We start from the raw sequence: 22,926 nt of genomic DNA on the forward strand, positions 1-22,926 counted from the left end.
TCGTCTTCTGAAACCGAAGAAGACAGCGATATAAAAATAGGACATGGAACGGCAGTAAGGATCGAACCAGAGTCAAAGGCTGAGAAGTCTCGTACGCTACAATCTATACACTGAGAACAACTGATTAACTGTATCTGGCTGGTCGCTTGAATTTGGGCACCAAAGGGCCTTATTGTCTAACTTTAATGCTATGCAACTCCGAAACGGCGCAAGTATCTATCTTTTTCTTAACAAATATTTCTCAGCACAATCTACCTTGCAACACCCTTACCAGCTTTTCAGGCTGTTTCTGACCAACCTGCACACTGTTGAAGGTCCGAGCATGGAGGGGAAAGGGGAAAGAAACTATTTATGTCAGATGCATCGGGACTTAACGTGGAATCATCGGCAATGAGCGAAAATGTGTACTGGACTGGGATTCGAACCCGTTATCTCTTGCTTACTAGGCAGTTGCGTTAACCACTGCGCCACCAGGACAGAGTTTATCGCAAATTGCGTGAACTACGTCGGCACGCCTCTGCCGACGCACATTCCCACCCAAGCGCCACCTATCGGCAGTCCCCGTACATTCCCCCCATGCTCGCTACTTTGAGATTCCCGCAGTAAGTTCGAAAGAACAAACACCACGCACTGATATAATTGGTTCGCCTCGGTATTCAATGAGTACACCACTTTCAGTGCTGATGGACAGCGTTCGACCTCCTGCGGGAATCTCAAAGTAGCGAGCATGAAGGACATGGCGGGACTGCCGATATGTGGCGTTGGGAGGGAATGTGGGTAGGGGTTCGAATCTCGGTCCGACACACTTTCGCTCAACGCCGCTTATTCCGATTAAGTCTCGATGCAGCTGACACCAATAGTTCCTTTCCTTTCTCCTCTCTCCACCCTTAATTTACGTAATATGTATCGCAGCTGCGGATTCCGCGTGGTGTGTGTTCTTTCGGACATGTCCGAAAGAAGAGAGACCACGGATTCAAACACAGAACACAGGAAGTTGGTCGTGACGTCAGGTGTTCATCGAAGGCAAACATCTATCAGGAGTGAGGGAAATGTGATAGGATATACATAAATGATCTGACGCATAAAGTAATCACTAGTTTGCGACTGTGCGCTGGTGACTCTGTAGTTTGAGAGAAAGTATCGTCGTTGAGTGACTGTAGGATACAGGATGATCTAGAATTTATATTTGGCACGATAATAGCAGCTGGCTCTAAATGTAAACCAGCGCAGTCGAGTTGGGAAAACAATCCTGCAATGTTTTAATACAGTGTTAGTTGTATGCTGCTTGACACAGTCACGTAGACTGAATATCTAGACGTAATGTTGCAATGCTATATGAACTGGAACGAGCATGTAAGGTCTGTAGTACGAAAAGCGAATGGTCGACTTCAGTTTCTTGAAAGAATTTTAGGGAAGTGTTGCTCATCTATAACGAAGATCACGTACAGTGGGATCCCGCCAAGTCGGAGTAAAGTAAGACATCGAAGCAATCAGAGGCGTGTTGCTAAATTTGTCAAGTCAACACAAGAGTGTTAGGGATATGCTTCGTGAACACAAATTCGAATCCCTGAAGGGAAGACTGCATTCTTTTTCGCAAAACAACTACTGTTTTTCCGGTACTACAGCCCATGAAGAGCCCGGATCTTGTCGACCAGATGTTTCCTCCAGTTCTCTCTTGACGTCGTCAGCCTTCTCCAGTTCCGTACTCCTTACTTTGTAAAATCTCTCTATACACGATACAGAAACCTCGGGCATATGAAAGTGCTTACTCGCACGGTTGCAGATCCCGAGCGGCCCTACAAAGCGTACAGCAAAAGCACGCCTATAATTTAAAACTCGGTTTTGACAAAAACTGTTAATAGTTGCATCTTTTGGTTTACGTACATCGAAAGTCCTAGTCGTGCCCTACACACACTGTCAATATGAATCAAATTGGTGAGGGGATGTCGGTACTGTCTCATTGTAAGATTTGCAGACACTATAGGGCCGCAAATTCAGTGCACGCCAGCACGGTCGACAACCGAATTTGCTCCATAGAGTGCGCGATTCCTTGGGCTGAAGGGATGAGAAGTGTAATATCAGGGACACATGTTAATTTTTTTCTTAATTTCGATGAGTTAAGACCTTTCCAAATAATCAATACTTCAACACCCTATATATTTATATTGAAGATTAGTCACATTCGTTTCGATATCACTTACTACTCAAAAATAGGACTGGCGTCTTATCAGAAGCTGCGGCGGTGAGTGGTCCATCCTTTCTCAGTAGGAGACGCAGTGTATCTCCGGGTTTCAAAGTTTTGGCGCACACTGAACACAACTACAGGTGTGTCAGGTGTTGTGATGACGCGTAAAGGAGGAAAGGCGGGCGGCGTGGTGCGCAATCTGCTAGCAATATTTTACAGGAGGCGCGAGCCGAATGCAGGAGACGCACCACGTGAGCGAGAGTAGCAGGGCAAGGCAGGGCTGGGTTCTGCAGCGGCGCCTTCTTTGGGCTCGCTGCTCGCAGACACCGCGACTGCCGTAAAAGGGACCGCGTCGCGAAAGTTCCATACCGGCTTCTTCATCAGTTTGTGAAACTGCAAGCCGTCCGCAAAGAAATATAGCTGGCGGAGAGCGTGCCAGGAAACGAATGAGGCTTCCGTCACGTTCTATCAAATTTAATTGACCGCGAAGAATGGATGACTGCACTGTAGAGCATTTGTCTACTGTCGTACACAGGCGGGACGAGGCAGAAGAAAAAGTCTTTCCAAGTCAAGCTCATCACAGTCTTCAAGAGATTAAGTCATGCTCCGTTCATTATATGTAGATTGGCCGTATTGCGGAACGGTAATGAGATTCTGACCGATTCTGTAAGAATATATCTTTACAGTGAGGTGACAAAAGTCATGGGAAAGCGATATGCACATATACAGATGGCGGTAGTATCGCGTGCACAAGGTATAAAGGGGCAGTGCATTGGCGGAGCTGTCCTTTGTACTCAGGTGATTCATGTGAAAACGTTTCTGACCTGATAATGGCCTCACAACGAGAATTAACAGATACTGAACGCGGAATGGTAGTCGGAGCTAGACGCATAGACATTCCACTTCCGAAATCGTTAGGGAATTAAATATCCCGAGATCTACAGTATCAAGGGAGTGCCGAGAATTCCGTATCTCAGGCACTATCTCTCGTCACGGGCAGCGCAGTGGCGGACGTCCGTCACTTAGCGACCGAAAGCAGCGGCGTTTGCAAAGGGTTGTCAGTGCTAACAGACAAGCAATACTGCGTGAAATACCTGCAGAAATCAATGTGGGAAGTACGTCGAGCTTATCCGTTAGGACAGTGCGGCAACATTCGGCGTTAATGGGCTGTGGCAGCAGATGACCAACACGAGTGCCTTTGCTATCAGCACGACATCGTCTGCAGCGCTTCTGCTGGGCTAGAGGCCACCTCGGTTGGACCCTAGACGACTGGAAAACCGTGGCCTGGTCAGATAAGTTACGATTTCAGTGTGTAAGAGCTGATGGTAAGGTTCGATTGTGGCCCAAACCCCACGAAGCCAAGCTACTGACACAAGTTGTCATCAAGGCACTGTGCAAGCTGGTGGTGGCTCCATAATGGCATGGGCTGTGTTTATGTGGAATGGACTGGGTCCTCTGGTTCAAGTGAACCGATCATTGACTGGAAATGGTTGTGTTCGGCTACTTGGAGACCATTTGCAGCCATTCATTGACTTCATGATCCCAAACAACGATGGAATTTTTATGTATGACAATGCGCCATGTCACAAGGAAACATTGTCCACGGCTCGTTAGAAAGACAATTTGAGGCAATGATTTGGCCACCTAAATCAACCGCCACGAACCTCATCGAACATTTATAGGACATAATTGAGGGGTCAGTTCGGCCACAAATATCCCGCCTCGACAACACTTACGCAATTACGGACGGCTATATAGGGGCAGCATTTCTGCACCGTACTTCTAACGACTTGTTGAGTCCATGCCAGGTCGAGTTACTGCACTACGCCGGGCAAAAGGAGGTTCGACACGATATGAGGAGGTATCTCGTGACTTTTGTCTCTTCTGTATTACAAGCACAAACATACCATGCTGCCAGTCATTCTCACATACCAGAACGGATAACTACCGAACCAGAACATGGAGTTTGGGGATGCTTTCATAAGGCGTCAAATTTATTAAGCATGTGCTATCAGGTAATTTATAAGCTTTATGTGGTAATCCGTTAGAGAGAGAACGTTTAATATTGACATCAATTGTTACATAATATCTTACAATACAACATAAGACGACTGATGGAGCAGTGAAGGTGACGCGAAGGCGCCAGACGTGAAGATTTACAAAATACGGTGAGGTTACTCCAACTACGGGAGTCAAGGAAGTCTATCACCGTAAAGGAATGTAGTACGCTAATACGAATGTCGCGGTAGAGAGTATCCGGACACCCCTACCTACTGCGAAATTCACCACTAGATGTAATGAGAAGCGGACCGACCAGTATAAAAGGAGGCGGGGAGTACTGCATTGTCATTAGAGAAGCTGTAACCGCAGAACAGGGCCGGTCAGGAGTATTCAGCGACTTCGGAGTCGACTAGTCATTGGATGTCTCCAGAGTAGCTAAGCAAACATCATGGACACTACAAACCTACTTAAGTATCCAAGGAAGCCTGTTGTGATTGTGAAGTGGAAATGAGAAGTAGCAGCCACAGCTAAACCAAGACAAGAGAGAGCTCATGTCCCGATCGACAGGGACCATCGAGCATCTTGGAGGGTGGCTGTTGAGAACAGCATGAAGTTAGCGGAAGGAATCACTCTTCCGTCTACAAAGGGGTAGTCAACTTTTTTACCTACCGCTCACTTTTGTATCTCTTTTGGCAGTAAAATTTTCTAACTACCTACCGATTTCACAATAATACTGATTTATAAAACAGGAAAGTAACTTCATACAATTTAGAATGCGGAGTTACAGCAAGGTAAAGCATATAATAATTACTTGCCAGTTATTTTACATCAAAATTTTATTAAAATCTAATGAAAATATTTTTAAAAGCCCTGCCGCCCACCATGAACGCTGGAACGCTGGAACGCTTACTAGTGGGCGATAGTGTCCAGGTTGACCACCACTCATCTAGCGCAATGACTGTGCGTAGGCAGTGAAGTCCTGCTTGATGGGGAGAGACGTGCTTTTGCTTCAGGTAGTGTCAAAGACAAGCTGCAGCGCGGAGGAAAGAAAAAACAGGAAACGTGAGCCACCAATACTCGGCTGAGCAATTTCCAATGAAATCCATTCCGAAACAGCAGCTGAACGTGAATACCGTAGTTAACAGTGTATGACCGCATTAAAAAATATTTGAAAATTAAAGGATTTATGAATGGAGCTGAGGGTTGCTATCTACCGTGCTTTGTTATAAATACCAAATGCGGTATTACGCTCAAGAGTTCCATTGCAGCTTACACAGAAGAAATTCGGCTTTCACACAGGTAAAATAAAAAAGGATGAAGAAAAAGAACTATTACGAGCAAGAGTTTCAAAAGGAACCTACCTTATGATATGGACCGAGATGCTACCACGAGTCCTGTTTTTCTTGAGAGCTACATGAATGGAAACACTTATTTGCAGATGTTGCCAACATGGTTCATGTCCAACCTTGAAGACGAGGGAATCTTAGACTGATTGTAGCTACGGCAGGATAGAGCTCCAATACTCTTAACAATTCAGGTGCGTTATATCCTTTGTTAACAATTTCGAGGATGCTGTACTGGGCGTGGAATCATGTCACTCCCTCCCTAGTCTGGAATCAAAGATGCGTCAAACGAAACGTATTCTCTTTAACATTAGCAGTTGTTACGACACGAAGCAACTGCTTCCTGGTATGTTATTCTTCAAAATGTCGCATGTAAGGTATTCCATTACTTGTCCAATAAAATTCCCAGGAGTTACAATGTTTATAGCGTGTTTACAGAAGAATTTTTTAAAATGGCGATTAAATCGTTTGAAACGTTATTTAGAGTTACTTTGAACGAACACATTTCTCAACGAGATTAGCACGGAGAATACCTTTCTTGTTTGCTCCTACCAGCCTTTTTCACAGTAAAATCCAAACAAATCAACGACGGAATTCACAAATGCCTCGTAGTGCGAGGAATACTAAAAGAATTGTCCCCTCTCACTATGTGTATATCATGACTACAGCACTATTACAGCGCTGTTGCAACTACACTCGTGTCGAAATTTATAGCAACAAACCCCTATTTCCCCGTTCTGTCTGTAATCCACGATATAATGATAGTAGCTATCGACCAGACGCCGATACGGTCGTGTGCTGCACGGAAGATGCATCCCAGTCAACGAATAACCATGCCAACGATACGTCACGGCACCTATGAAATGAGGTAGTGTTTTCCGGGTAGTCCCACATACACAACAGCTGTGTACATAGTCACAGACGGTGCTGTACGGCACAGAGAAGATGCCTACCAGAGTCTCTGCGGTGGAGGGCCATAGAAAGAAAGGAAACAAGACAGTCGCAAACTGATATGGCCCGAAGGCTTAATGTGAATCGTTCTGTTGTTTCTCAGATGTGGCGACAGTTTAGAGAGACCGAAAATGTATCCCGTAGAGAAGGGCAGGGCCGATCACGTGTGACTTCAGAAGAGAGGACAGTTATTTGGCTGTAAGGGAACGATATTACGACCTTAGTACTGCACGGCAACTGGCATGTGAGCTCATAGCATCCACTGGACGTGTCGTATCGGGGCAAACGGTGTGCAGAAGGCTTCAGCAGAGTTGCGTTTATTGTCGGCGAGGTGCTGTATGTCTACCTGCGTCTTCACAGAAGGGACCGTCTAAAGTGGAGTCATCAGCAAGCCATCTGGACGGCCGAACAATGGCCCAATGCTGTTTTCACATGAGTCCCAAATCAGTCCGGAGAGTGATTCTCGACGGATTCGCGTCTGGAGGGAACGTGGAACACGATTTCGAGACCCAAATATTGTGGAAAGAGATCGATAACGAGGAGTACCCCTAATGCTGTGGGCAGTGATTATGTTGATCACTAGAACACCTCTCCAAGAAACTGTGTGGGTGAATCAGCAGTTTTTCATTGCTGTAAGGTATCGTGGCGAGATCTTGGAAACTCACTTGCGACTGAGGTGCTGTGGGCCCAGACGACGTAGTGATGGACGATAACGCTCCTCATAGAGCACAGGTGGTCGATGTTTTCTTGGAGATGAAAGATATTGCACGCATGGCGTGGCCTGCTCGCCCTGCCGATTTGAAATCGATAGAGCACCTCTGGGATGCAGTAAGGTGACTGCTTGCATCACGTCAGCATCCACCAACCACACTCCAAGACTGCGAGCAGCTCTGCAGGAAGAATGGGCGTTACTGCCTCAACATCAGACTGATCACACAATTCCCAGTATGCCCCGTCGTTGCCAGGCCTGTGCTGCTGCCAGAGGTAGTCACACCCCATACTGAGCAGATTAACCAGTTGTCGGTATGTGTGTGCAAATCCGTTAAGTTTGAAAAGAACGTTTTTGTCTACCGCTATGCATGTTGCAGGTGTTTGCGTTCTATATTCATTACATTGTTTCTGCTTTACTATTACCTGTTTATACTGTTTTGTGGCAAAATAAACGCAGCCTTGCAAAATTTCCTTTCGTTTCTTTAATTTTTGACACCAGTGTATAATGTGAAACAAGAAATGTGTTTTTGAAGAATAACTTTTAATTGCCGAAGTCCGGAAAACCAAGCCTTTTAACAGAATGGTGGTTGTCTTCTCCTCTGTAGTGAGAATGTTGAAATGTTTGCTGTTCGACTCTCAGGGACAATCGCTGGCGGCAAGTGATAAGCTTTCTAACAACGCGTCCATCGCGCCACAGAGGCACTCGAAACTATCCGTCAAAATTCGAAATCCAACAATTAACTGTTTCAGCACAGAACCCTGGCACACATCTACATTTGTCTTGAGCAATCCACGTTGTAATATTTGACTTCAATATTGGTTCTATAAAATTAGATAACAGTGTTTCGAAGAACCCTGTGTTCCTTCCAACCAACCTCGTTTCAGTTTCATGAACGTCTGTAAGACACTTCCATATGGGCCACCGCACAGATCTTTTACGACCGACAGGGCGTATGTTTCTTTCATTTTTCTGCGTCAGCTGTCAGACCAACTTTCTTACGTTTCCAAACAATGGAGCAGTACTCTAGAGTTGGTTGCACCAGCAGATGCGCCGTAGATTCCTTGAATTCTTCCCTTAAATCTGCTTTCCATTCGCCGCCTCTACTACTGATTACACGTGCTCATTCTATTACATACTGCGTCATATCTGTTACCACCAGGTATTAAAACAGAGTATAAGGGTCCGAAAGTTTACCACGAAAATCGTCATCAGCTAGTCTTTCGTGATTATTTAGCTGCAGTAGGCTTCATAGTTCATAAACAGCGTCCGCTTATCCGTGGCCTTAAGCCGAAAGACTGCGCTTCGTCTCCGCATTTGGATTTTGCTATAGGACTCCCATTGACTGAAGAGTTCGTGAATGCCAATAGCAGAATGTTTTCGAGTTATGTACAGCATTTTCCCGGTACAGTAACTTCACTGAGTGCCCAGATCGTCAGTTGTCAGTTGTGGGAGTGTCACGTTCGGTCATCGAGAACAAAGTGTATAGCCGCAAACGCACCAGTTGCCATATAGCTACGCAATACGCTGCAGAAAGCTATTTCTCAGCGACTCATTATCGGACACGAATAGAGGAACCAAATCGTTGGTTTAAAATGCAGCTTACAACAGAGTAATGTTAGTGTTACGAACTTTGGGACGATCTTCGAGTGAACGTGAATGAATTAACTAATTACCATTAAGGAACTGGAGCACATACTCTGTGGATACGCCTCCGTGCCAGGTTGCACAAATTGCAACAGCAGTACGCAAATGCTCCCGAGAGTCCCTCACACCAGCACAAAAAAAAAAAGGTCGCTAAAGCATGCCTTTGGGTGGCGCTCGACTCTCGGGTCTGTTCGAATCCTGTTGGTGAATGAAATTTGGCCGGCATGGGGAAGAGGGTTGATGGCGTGAAGCCCTAAGCCCCAGTCTTTGCGGTAATGTCCTGGATTAAATTCCAAACCTCTCCCCAGTGCCTCAAAGTGAGGGCACGTAACATTGTTGATTAAGCTGGGCGACCCACTTGGTGCTATTCGAGGGCAGTGGCCTATGTGTCAGCATCGAGTTTCGTCCCCTCCCTTCCCTTCATCCATAACAACACAAACCCAACACTACACTGTAAAAGCTGTCATCACAGTCATCCACGAGACACAGATACACCCTCTACATTTTATAACAAGACGGAGGAAGACAACAGCAAACCACCTCCACTAGCATCTAGCCAAGAATGGCGATTCAGGATTCCGGTATCTGCTTCCCTATGCTCATTCCATGAGTATGGGATTACTTTTACTTTTGATGTACTCGATACCTTCAAATCAGTAAACACAAATTAATCTTCTTGTACGGCCCTAGTGGTTTGGTGCTGCATATCTTTGACATCCTGCGAAGTGCGAAGTGTGTAGACTACTCGAAAGTTAAGTGTAACGTCATGCTGGTATTACCAATGAACAGAGGAAAGGCAAGGGTGAATCGCAACAGACCAGTGGGCAAGTAGCCACACTTTTTTTTCTTTACTTCCACTTATGTTGTCTTGCCTCTTGCCCCTCGTTCTATGGACAATACCGAAAGTTTTAGAATTTAACCAGGATGACAAATACAACTTTATTATCAGGGTCTGCAGGCTCCTCCACATCACAACACTCAGTATTCTTTCCGTGACTAATTCAGTTGTCGGTTTTCAAAGATGGAATTCGAGCTGTGTTCCGTTAGAAACGAATTTCACCACAAAGGCAATTTGACGTACTCCGTAGTTAGAAAGGAAGCAATACTGTCACGATTAGCAGTCATTAGATGGGCAAGCGCGTTGTTCTAATGTCGGATATTCATGTCAAGTACCGTTCTTAGCCGAGTACACGCCCACTTGCGCACTCGTCATTCAGCTAGTCCTTCTGAGGTGGAGCCAACAGGTATGGGGAAGTTTAGTTAACCGTACGGTCGCCGCATGCGGCGCGTACTCACCCTGCAGCATGGAGCGGTATGCAGTGTCAGTGATGGCGAAGACGTGTGGCGGCACCTCGTGCCTCTTGATGCCCTTGTAGCGTTCCATTATCTTCTCCGTGTAGATCGGCAGCTTCTTGTACGGGTTCACCACCACGCAGAACAGTCCCGAATATGTCTGCAACAACCATCAGAGCCATTACCCCACGGCACTGCGCTGGCAGCGGCTGTGACTTACCGTGGTAAATTATACAGCGAGGGCACCCCTCGCTCAACTTCACTCCTAACTCCTCGTTAGTATGACCAGAATACGAGTATCAAGTCCGCCGCCACCCCCCTTTCCCCACGCCTAAAAGCATAATGCAGGAATCGCACTGTAGGCCCCTATGTTTTCTGCGTCGTGCTCAATGCTGATAACGGGAATGGAACCTCGTATACTAGGGTATACCTCGCACAAATACGGCGTTGATGCCAATGAAACGTTGCTTTTATTATTGTAATGTCTGTTCCGTAAGATCTTAAACATCGACACTGCCTAAGAAAACCTTGATTCACACGACCTTTTGAAGAAATGGTGCTGTGTGTGTTTCGTCCAAAGAGAGAAAGTGAAATACCTCGCTGCCAAAAATTTCTTTCATTTGGAAATTGGTCCGCATTTTGAAAGAGTTTTGCCCTTTAGTTTCTACTCTTAAATGCAATTAAGTAACGAAATACTAAAACGAACTACAAAAGCCTATGACTACTTTCTCAGCAACACGTGTTAGCTGTGTTAGAGTCGAGTTCTCAAAGGCATGCGTCTGTCTGTCCGTTTCCACGTCGAGTCTTTGAAGGGACAACATGGGAAACTCCCAAGATGTTACTCGGCGAGAACGAAGGTTCTAGAATCTAACACAACACGATTCAGATATGAAATAAAGACCTTCCGATGATGACACAGATTTCCTGGAACATGTTTGCGTACAGCAGCTTAGAGATAGCTCCGCTTTGAAGACAAAGGCGGTTTCTTATTATAACTGCCCTCGTAATGCCTACCTGAAAAACAGCGCACTAGGCAACGCTTGTTCCTCAACATTCCGTTTTTCAGGCGTGTATGGCTTATGGTCAACGTTTTAACTGTGTCAAAAAAAACACCTTTTGATGTTCATAGCCTTACAACAGCTTGCATTCTGATATTAAGAGCAGTAGAAACGAGAATCGCGACTTGCTTAAAATTTAGAAGGGGAGGTCACAATAATCGCAGAACAGAAATAATTATGAAGAAACATTGTCAAAAGCACGCTGGGGCACAGGTGAAGGAATCTTTCTAAATCCAGAGGAAAATCTGGTAGCGCTTCAGGTGCGACGCTATCTACGTAGTACGGCATGAAGCAGCCTACTGAAATGGACAGATCCGTGGAGGAACCTTAACAGAACGACACTTCGGAGGGGGCGCCTGCTGCAACATCCAAGAATAGTCAGCTTGGCACTCGGATGAACAGCAGAGGGAGGAAGGAAAGGTTTAGGGCTGACAAACTGCGACCCGATTTGTAGGAGTCGGCAGTAATGGACAGCTAGCGGGCTGCAGTTCACCAATAGTATTCCGGCATTTTATGCTCCTATTGTAGTTCCGGGAACTATTCTGGGTGTGCAAATTTATCTTATTTCAACAAAAAACTCAACCCCGCCTTAAACAGAATTGAGAACAGATATCTGAAATGGTTAGAGATGCTACACAAACCAATACTACCAGTGAATTCCACATTTTTGTAGAAGTGGAGACTTAACTGATGATTCTATGGCCGCGGAGAGCGGTGCGTTGTGGCGGCTGCCTGCATATCAGATTTAGATTAGTTGGCGACTGACGTTTAAGATCTAAGCTATGGCTGTGCAATCGAGTCTGAATTCGATCTTGTTTTCGACTTCATTGTCGAACCCGATGTTAGAAAAGAATTTATGGAATGCCTTAAAAAACAATACATAAGTACATCAAATATGTTTATTAATCAGTAAAGACAAAAATATTTAACGTTACATCTAAAGTGTTGTCTACTCACATGGGGAAAATACTAATTCTGTGAGATTTTTCTCCTTCACTCTATAGAGTAGTAGTAGTAGTTGTCTTCAGTCCAGAGTCTTCTTTGATGCAGCCCTCCATGCTACTCTATCCTGTGCAAGCCTCTTCATCTCCTAGTACCTACTGCAACCTACACCCTTCTGAATCTGCTTAGTGTATTCATCTCTTGGTCTCCCTCTACGATTTTTACCCTCCGAGCTGCCCTCCAACACTAAATTGGTGATCCCTTTATGCCTCATAATATGTCCTACCAACCGATCCCTTCTTCTTGTCAAATTGTGCCACAAATTTCTCCCCATTTCTATTCAATACCTCCTCATTAGTTATGTGATTTACCCATCTAATCTTCAGCATCCTTCTGTAGCACCACATTTCGAAAGCTTCTATTCTCTTTTTGTCCGAACTATTTATCGTCCACGTTTCACTTCCATACATGGCTACACTCCATACAAATACTTTCAGAAACGACCTCCTGACAAATCTATACTCGATGTTAACAAATTTGTCTTCTTCGTAAACGCTTTCCTTGCCATTGCCAGCCTACATTTTATATTCTCTCTACTTCGACCATCATCAGTTATTTTGCTCCCCAAATAGAAAACTCATTTACTACTTTAAGCGTATGGAGTTGTTATCGCCTGCTTCTGAGACGTCGTTCAGAAGCTGACGTGGCTACCTCATTTTAGAGTAATTTTTGTAGGTTCTTACTAGCAGTACCGATAATGTGGTTCGATAATAGTTGTTGGAAGACATAGAAGTCGATCTTTCAGATGTTAACTGATCTACAATGAAAGATCCGCTTCTATTATAGTTTGCAAATTATTCTTTTCTTGTGCTATTTCGTAACGTTCACTCTGTAAATAGAATTTGGTTTAGCTGTTTCCCCTGTAATGTAACGACGTGTTGTCCATCCTCACTGACGCTAGTCTGAAGAGCCTCAAACAAATCCTTGATGGTTTCAAATACCTTCGAACAACATGCTGAAGCATCTTGACAATATAGGTTCTTGAAGGCAGGATCGATCAAAGTTGATATGGCTAACAGGGTAACATGTTTAGTTAATAAGTAATTTTTTGATTTTTGTTATGATGCTAATCTCCAGTCTCCTACAGTCTGTATGGGATGCATGTCGGGCATTTCGACAGTCAACATACTATTGGCTTTACTTTACTGCTTGCACGTACTTTTCTACGCAGAAAAAGATTCGTTTAAATGGCACTAAAATTGTTGACAGTGCTGATTAGCAGCCCGGCTTTTGCCTTTAACATTCACGATGCGATATTTCAAAGGCTTCCGTGTCAATAATGAAACATCGATGATCATCGAACATCACCACACTATAGAGCAAGCGAAATGGACTAGGTAGGATGGTGCGTGTAGTATTTACGTAGAGATGGAGCATAAGATGGAGGAATGTGCTGCGTGTGGCGCTAGTTCTGCGGCGTGCGTGGCGCCTGCGAAACTAGGCCGCCGTGTGCCGGCGTCTGGCGCCAGTCCTCATATGGCGCGCCGTTAATTACCGTCATTACCGAGATTTACGCCCACCAATTAACTGGAAAGCGTTACTGTTTGGCGGGCAAAAAGCCCCAGAAAGATCAAACGCGGCGATAGCCCGGCGGGAGGAGGGCTGATTGATAGCGGATCCAGTGCGCTTTCACTGCCCGCCGCCGCGCCGCGTACAGCTCCATTGGCGATCGTCTGGATCGTGGAAGCCTGTTTTATTCGAACGATGCTCGACCGAGAATAACGAGGCCCGTAACTGTCCACTTCTACTGGGTGAAGACAAATATACACAGAACTATTCAGTTAAACCGACGAGATTGTGTGTGTTCCGGTAGGCAGAAGTAAAAATCAGTCAGGCTACATATACCGACTGATCAAAAAGTCAGTATAAATTTGAAAACTGAATAAATCACGGAATAATGTAGATAGACAGGTACAAATTGACACACATGCTTGGAATGACATGGCGTTTTATTAGAACCAAAAAAATACAAAAGTCCAAAAAATGTCCGACAGATGGCGCTTCATCTGATCAGAACAACAATAATTAGCATAACAAAGTAAGACAAAGCAAAGATGATTTTCTTTACAGGAAATGCTCAATATGTCCACCATCATTCCTCAACAATAGCTGTAGTCGAGGAATGATGTTGTGAACAGCACAGCACTCTGAAGCATGTCCGGAGTTATGGTGAGGCATTGGCGTCGGATGTTGTCATTCAGCATCCCTAGAGATGTCGGTATATCACGATACACTTGCGACTTCAGGTAACCCCTAACAAGGGAAGGCCGCCAATTGTGAAGTTCAGATTCGATTCATACTGCGCATAATAAAAGCTCATGGCCAGAGGTGTAATGTGCAAAGCACCAAGATGCACTTCTCAGCCGTTGTCGAGAAAATCGACAGTTAAAAGAAACCGTTGCGGTGAAATACTCTCTACGATTAATAATTTTCTACAGCGTCGTGGCGCAGCGGTAAGCGCTCGGTTTCGTAATCCGAAGGTCGCCGGATCGAGTCTCGCGCCATGCAATTTTTTATTAGTTTTTTTTGTAATTTATATATATTTTTAATTACAAAAAACCAACAAAAAAGTTTGCATGGCGCGAGATTCGATCCGGCGACCTTCGGATTACAAACCCCAGCGCTTACCGCTGCGCCACGACGCTGTAGAAAATTATTAATCGTAGAGAGTATTTCACCGCAACGGTTTCTCTTAACTGTCGATTTTCTCGACAACGGCTGAGAAGTGCATCTTGGTGCTTTGCCACATTACACCTCTGGCCATGAGCTTTTATTATGCGCAGCATGAATCTAATCTGAATTTCACAATTGGCGGCCTCCCCTTGTAAGCCAATAATCGCACGGGCTGAGGTCTGGGGACCTGGGAGGCCAAGCATGACGGAAGTGGCGGCGGAGCACACGATCATCACCAAACGACGCCGTCTTCGGACATTTTGTGGCCTTTGTTTTTTTTTTTTTTTTTTGTTCTAATAAAACCCTATGTCATTCCAAGCATGTGTCAATTTTTACCTCTCTATCTACATTATTCCGTGGTTTATAAAGTTTTCAAATTTATACTGACTTTTTGATCACCCGGTACATGCACATCCACAATCTGCGAACCAGGGGTGGCGGTTATTGCTGAAACGACCGGTTTTCGGTTATCTCGGTTTTTTCCAATACCGGTTTAATCTGAGTGTAAAAACTGCTCAAAATAAGCGATATCTGAAATAACCTATTTTCGGAGTTTTATTCGTATTATTTTCTGTAATAAAGATATAAGTCGAACAAGAGATTGAAAAAATTTGACTACCTCAGTTTTAAAATACATAGAATCAAAATAATAAATTAAATACGCAAATAAAAGAAAACTTCTCCGTCCACTGTTTGCGCCTTTTCTCGAAAAGCGATAAGTGGCTGAATACTACAATAAATAAATAAATAAATAAATAAAAATAAAAGAATCAGCATTACTCTCCTACTGATTGTAATTTGTTTTAACTCGCTCAAAAATCATGTCAACGAGGATCATACTACTACTTGGGCATTAGCGATAGTCAGTGCTACATGGTGTAAACTGAAGTCGATGAACACTGTTTTTCATATTAATTTGTCCGTTTCCAAGCAAGGCTTATAAGCAGATAAAGGCATATTAAGTAGATACAAGCAACATTAGATGCTTTCAAGCTGAATTGTCAAGTTACAAGTTTTCTCCTTGCCGTGGCTCGTCCTGTTCCTTATCTTTTAAAGCAGGTGGAGCATTGTACTTCACTGGTGCGGCAGTTCGCATAATACTTCAAGACTAGGGATGGTGCCATTCTGCAATAGAACTAATGTCCGACGACGACAGCGTGAAACTACGATATACACTAGATGTGGCAAGTCTTACACAAGGCTCGTACATGCGCACCGTCTAATAGGTCACGCCACATGGTAACAGGTACATTAATGTCTCAGCAATGCTGTACCAATTCTTATGCGATGTGTTTGTTGCTCGTTTCTGTCGGCATTGTTATTAAAATAGCACTGGCCGCTTTTCGCATTTTCTGTAATAATGCTATATCTGAAAGTAATGCAAATTTTACAAATAAAAATTACTCTTTTTAAAAAACGTTTATTTAAAAACCAAAAATTTTGGCGCTGCTGCTATGGCTAACTGATACTTATTTTTTTACTAAAATCGGGGTAAAAAAATCTAACACCTGTCGTAACCTCCTATTCAGAACTAAAATACAGGTACAAGTTGTAACCAGTAGTTCCCCGCATCCCTACTGCAAAGCACTGTGAAGAGCAGATGATACCACACATTAAGGTTCCTTCCCGTTCCCTTCTAATACCGACCGCGGTAACAACTAACACTCAGATGCCTCCGTACGCGTTGCAATTACCGTCATTTTTCGTTGACACCTTGCCGAACCGGTACGTAGGGGTTGAAATATATTTCAAGTTTGCTAACTGAATGGTGGTTCTTACAATTACGCAAGCAGACCATCGCAAGGTATCTCGTAGGTTCGGATGTCCTGCCGGCGGTCCGCATAGCGGTGAGTCATGGGGTCGAGTACATATGCGTAAAGTTTTATTTTCAATTTTTACATTTCTTACATTGCAAATAAACTGAAATGATGCTAAAGATATGGTGTTTACCTATTACTATCTTCACAAAAGGCGTGAAAATGGCAGCAATAGCAGATTTTGGATTGCAAATAATTTCCAATAAAGGACTGTATTTCAGCGTCCGCGAAGACTCTGCAAATTATTTTCCGAGGACAGATTGTAACTAAAGCGTACAGGACTTCCGTCAGTTCTATTTTCACGTTCGAGCAGTCCTCGGCAGCTCCATGCGAACAAATCAAATGGCTCTGAGCACTATGGCACTTAACTTCTGAGGTCATCAGTCCCCAAGAACTTAGAACTACTTAAACCTAACTAACTTAAGGAAATCACACACATCCATGCCCGAGGCAGGATTCGAACCTGCGACCAAAGCGGTCGGACACTTCCAGACTGTAGCGCCTAGAACCGCTCGGCCACCCCAGCCGACTCCATGCGAACAAAAAAAGAAGAATCAAACTTTTGTACGAAGTACTCGTGTACACCGTACAATACCCAATTTTTCTTTGCCATTCCTCGTCACGCCTTTGATGAAAATATTAATATTAACAAGATATTGGGCATTTCGGTTTATTTGCAGTATACGTAACGTAAAAATTGAAAAAGTTTCCTAAGAGATTCGACTCCAAGACCCTCTGATTACCGTTCTGCACTCTTTCCGCTGCGTCAACCACCGTCTGGAAACACTCCTACGATAAATGGCACACATCTCGCTGGACCAGCGAAAAAAAAAGAAAAAGCTTTTTCCTTATTGACTGGCGATCTGGAGCGTCCAATTTCGTCAATTTCATTTCTACCCAAGCCCTGCATATACCAAAATTTGGACTAATCGACGAGTACGGGCAGACTCCTCTTTACTAGGAGTCAGAATTTCGTGAGTGTTCTACTGGAAGATTGAAGCTACTGTAGGAATAACGCGCGTTCATATGCTGCCACCGTCCAAGAAGTGTTCTCGGGAACGTCGTCTGCATCTTAAGCTGCAGATTGCGAGTGCAAGTAGGAGCCCTACGCATGCAGCAGATGTTTTTTTCCCCATCGGCGAGGAAAGATGCGGAAATACGCCGGCGGCCGGGGGTTCGCATTGGATTGTTGGGGAAAGGGAGGGCGGAGGGGGGGGGGGGGGGGGGGAGCGAGCAGCGACCGGCTCAATACGGCTGGCGTTGAGCTGCGGGCGCTCTGGCCAGCAGATATTAAAACCCGCCCCCGCCTCCGCCACCGCCCTTGCGCTGGCCAGCAGAATGCAGAAACCCGCGTTCCGGCTGCTCACTCATGACACAGACATCGTGGCCGGCCGCCAGATTTCATCCCACTAAATCTCATTACTCAGCGTCAGCCGACATCTCACTTAAGCTGTCTCGGAATATCAACCGCCCTCTTCTTACCATACTAACCGCTCTATTTTATCAAACTTCATTATTATGCGGCAAGGCGAACTGCAGACTAGGTCAGGTTGATAGCACCGCCGTGTTTACAGGCGAGGCTCTTAACGAACTACACTCCCATACGCCCACGCCCTGCTTAGCCCTACGATTGCAGACCAACACTTCCGTTTGATAATACTCCTCGCACTATGTCACCGTGCCAACATTTATTCATAGTTCAATGTGACCTAGTGAGTAACTTCGAAAGCTTCAAAAAGCTGTTTACGGATGATCCAGTTTTTCGCTAGCTTGCAACTCATCTAGATAGAACACGGGGTCCTCGATGCAGAGATTGGTAGTTTACTTTCAGTTTAAACAAATGTAAAATTCACAGATCGAAAGTGGAAAGACCTGTTATTGTTTGAATACACAACTGTCGAACAATCATAGGAAAAAGACGCATCTGTCAAATAACTGGGAGCGACCTGAAGTAGAATGGCACGTAACAGTACTGATGTCAGATCCAGATGCGCTCGACGAATTCTCGGGAAATGTTATTCACCACGAAGAATGTAGCTTACGAAACCCTCGTTCAGCCAATATCACAGTACTGATCCTCTGTCTGGAACGCTTACAAGATACACTGGAAAAGCAGTGTTTCGTCACTGGTCACTTAGTAAATGTGGAAGTGCCAAGGACATGCTCATCCCACCCAGCTGACAGGTGCTATGAGAAAGACTTTGTATATTACTGGTTTACTGTTCATATTCCCAGAAAGTATGTTGTCAGAAGAGTCAAGCAAAATATTTTTCCTAGACATACCACGAATCAATCATTTTAACGTGAAAACTCTTCTGTTGGTCCGCGTAGAACAATGTGAGATTGTGGGTCTGCCTGTTCACTTCCTTTCCCTAACTAGTCTCAATCAAAATCTAGCCATCATCAGTGGGTTTCTTTATTCCAAAACATGCAACGTAACAAAAATGTTATTACTTGTTTATTGTTTCGTTCCAGATACTGCATAGTATCAATAATTTTAGAACATCTTTCCACTTTTGAGAAACTGCATGGTTTCTGTGTTGTCTTTTTTGGCACACAGCAAGTCATCTGCAACGATATGAGTGGCTGTTACTGACAAATATGGAAATATAAACTTACACTAGTCGGTGTTTATACTGCTTAACGTGAGGTAGTATCGTCGATACAATTTTGCTGGACACTTGGTTGTAACGTTATCTCTCGACTTGTAGTTCCTCTAAAATTCAGAAAAGTTAACATGAAGGCATATCAACAAACGTCCGACGCGCCCACCATTTGCGATTAGGACAGCATACGGGGAAGTGACAGTGGCGCACGAAACATCCTCCGCCACACATCATAAGGTGACATTTGGAGAATGGATGTAAATGAACTCACGACTGGTCTGACTAAACCATCGGTAGCTTTAATTCTAATGCTTCACTTTTTCGTGACAACTTGATGTTATATGGCCCTTTTTGAAATTCTGTCGTGTCATTCGCACACGCGGACCCTCATTCTGGGGTCTTTTAAAATCAAAGCTCATTCACATACCAATACTTGTCAGACTTGCCTTTCTAGCCTTGAAATCCATTAACGTGCGAAAAAAGCTACGAAGTTTTAGCAAAGTTGGTGTATCCTTTATGTCCATAACACCGCAGAAATTCAAGCATAATAATTTATCCATATTGTCAGTGATACAACCATTGTGTGAACTTTGCTGCTCCTTCCTTTTCAATACCATTTCGCTCAGCATCTTAATTCTCCACCATCTTTAACGTTTTGCTTTTTTGTTTCATCACCTTTCGCTTCAGCACCGTCACTCGTTTCTCCTTCTGGTCGCCAATAAACTTAATTACGTTAACAGCAAGTTGTCTCGGTTGCCAGCAAAGACTTTTCCGCGGTCACTTTCCATGCTTGTACTGCAACGCAACGCGCACTACTCAGTGAGCCGGAACGCGAGTGTACGTAGCACGTTACCAAGTTTGCTTTCAGGACTGCCGAGTTTACGTTAGCTACGTCGAATAATACTTAGAGGATTCCTACATGCTAGGGGTGAAAAAGGAGCCTTGCCTGCTACTCGGAGGAGTATACACTTCCGACTGAAATTTCACCTCTTACTCCGCCTTCAGTAGTTGTCAAGCAGAAGCTTCGCCGTAGCTGAAGGTTCGTAATTTTAATTCCAAATTTCCGAAATCAAACTTTTTAACAGCAGCAGCAGTGTTGCCACCCGTATACGCTGGGCTTTCTAGGGGCGCTGTTACCTCCTGAGCTGCCTCGGTCCACCATTAGCGAACAACGCACCTGTAATACGTTCACCGTGGAAGGATTGTAGGGATTTCCTAAGCCCTTCTGTTAAAGAGAAACTGGAAACACTCAAGAAACCATATTCAGGTGACTGCTACAGGTTCAAATGGCTCTGAGCACTATGGGACTTAACATCTGAGGTCACCAGTCCCCTAGAACTTAGAACTACTTAAACCTAACTAACCTAAGGACGTCACACACATCCATGCCCGAGGCAGGATTCGAACCTGCGACCGTAGCGGTCTCGCGGTTCCAGACTGTAGCGCCTAGAACCGCACGGCCACTCCGGCCGGCGACGGCTACAGGTAGGAACACTCTTTAAATAAATGCTGTGCTTCATTTGCTGTTCAATTATTCTATGAATGAGGCCGTCTGCGATCGTCAGCGGTTCCAGAAGCCTTAAAATAAATAAAAAACGTAATGAATCAAGAAGTCGCGAAGTGTAAAATTTTCGGACAAAGATATTTACGAAAAAGAAGAACATGAAAGAAGTGTTAATTCAGCGGCCACTATAATACTCGAGATACAAAAAGTTTAGAACCTGAATTGCACAAATGTTTCATGGAAAGAACATTTGATTTGTGACATTATTGTCCTTCGAAAGACTTCCCGTTTCATTCGTAGCAGGTCTGGTGCTTCAAGCTTTAACTTTCATTTCCATTACATCTACATTGTTAACTGTTATCTCAGATTCCGAAGTTTTCAAAACAATTGTGCAGCCTCTAACAGATTCCTGTAAAACTGAATCCATTACAATCGCGCTACGTTCAAGTTCGTATTGTGTACACACAAGAGAAGTTAGGGCTCATACGAGGCGTACAGACTTGTCTTTCCCCTTCCTCTATTTGCGAATAGAGCAGGAAAGGGAATGACTAGTAGTGGTAGCAGCAGCAGCAGCAGCAGTAGCAGCAGTAGTACAAGGTACTCTCCGCCATGTACCGTACTTCGTCTTGCGAGTACGTAAGTGTATGTGGGTCACGTGATCAGTGGCCTTTAGCAAAACAATTGCCCGATTTCGACGTTTTGAATCTTTAGAATTTTTTTTAATGCTCGGGTCATTAAATTACTTGCAGGAAGTTTGTTTTTGGCATCAAGCTGCATTATTATTTGACGGTTGTTCTGAAATATTATGGGTGTTTTAGCAGCGTCAGTGAGATAAAAAAGGGCGGTTATCTGTGACAGAGCACGGCGCGGCGCTGGACGGAACCGCGCCCGACCCGACAGGATGTGACGGTGTGGCCGGCGTTGTTATCTGTTTACCAAAGCCGCCTTGCGGCCGTCGTGTCTTCCCGCGTTGCGTACGTTTCCCGGAAACTACAATTATGGAGTTTTAAAATTCTGGTGCCCGCTCCCAGTTTCTACGAACATCTACTCACGCACGGAAACTACCAAAATACAACTACGTCAACAACGGCGAGAATTGCAGGCCCGTTAGCCCTACACATATCTTGTAAACTCCTGAAAAACAAACGAACCGGCTATGTCACAAAAATCATTACGAACCACCTATGTCAGAAATTTGTCTTTCACCACCCAGTCGAACAGGCGGGATTAAAAAAAGTCTCAGTGCAACTGATCATATCCAAGCAGCATGCACACCGGTAGATAACTGCACGGAGTATAACATCCCATTTCACATAACCTTCACACACTGCCGGCAGGTGTTCGACTAGCTCGAAACTTGGGCATTGACTATAGATTTACCAACTCAGTTCGTTACATTTACGAGAAAGCCTCTCAACATGTAAAATTAAGGAGCGCTGAATCACTGGAAAGGTTTCCGTGAGAAGAGGCATAACACGAGGCGACACTATCTCACCCAGTTTATTCACCCTGGCTCTCGAGAATGTGTTCAAGGGTCCATTGTGCGGACAGACATATCGTCATGGAAAACGTCTCGACCATCTTTACTTTTGAATTCTCGGATCACTTAACAGTTCGTCCACGTCGCTGCTATAGAGGATATCATTTGCGAAGATACTTCCCAACCTGTAGGCCTCGAAATTAACCTTCAAAATACCTAGGTCATGAGCCCTATTAATATTATGGTCTCTAAAGTTTACAGCTGGAAGTTCTGAGAAGAATTTGAGTCGTTGTCTTACGACAAATTCATTTCAACCAGAATGTCTAAGATGACTGGCTGCCTCTGCTTCTCAGCTTTAGATATTTGCCTTGAAGTGACTGTTGTTTAGCAACATCCAGACGACACGTATCACAGACGGAATATCACGGCGCGAACAGCCACAGATCGCTGATAACCCCCACCTTCCAATATTGAACGACGTATTCCCTGCGAACGGAAGAAGATTAAGATCAAGATATCTCATTCTTATCACAGTCAGTACCATCGGCGAATGGAAACCCCGCTGGTGTCCTCCACAATGCCTAAAACTACTCCGCATCAAGAATAGACGCCTTTGATTTGACCAGCCTCGGGCAATTTGGACTACCCTGAACCGCT

The 22,926-nt window shown here is 44.5% G+C and overlaps 1 protein-coding gene across 3 annotated transcripts in view; it reads right to left on the reverse strand.

Moving 5' to 3' along the window:
• Positions 1–22,926, reverse strand: part of LOC126236372 (myosin heavy chain, non-muscle) — a 295,007-nt gene that overhangs the window by 118,765 nt on the left and 153,316 nt on the right. For all 3 annotated transcript variants that reach the window (XM_049945618.1, XM_049945617.1, XM_049945619.1), the window contains exon 2: positions 10,133–10,289. In XM_049945618.1, coding sequence (XP_049801575.1) covers positions 10,133–10,289 — 157 coding nt within the window. The remainder of the gene's footprint in view (positions 1–10,132; positions 10,290–22,926) is intronic.

Source organism: Schistocerca nitens, chromosome 2 (genome assembly GCF_023898315.1).
Source record: "Schistocerca nitens isolate TAMUIC-IGC-003100 chromosome 2, iqSchNite1.1, whole genome shotgun sequence".
Taxonomy (NCBI): domain Eukaryota; kingdom Metazoa; phylum Arthropoda; class Insecta; order Orthoptera; family Acrididae; genus Schistocerca; species Schistocerca nitens.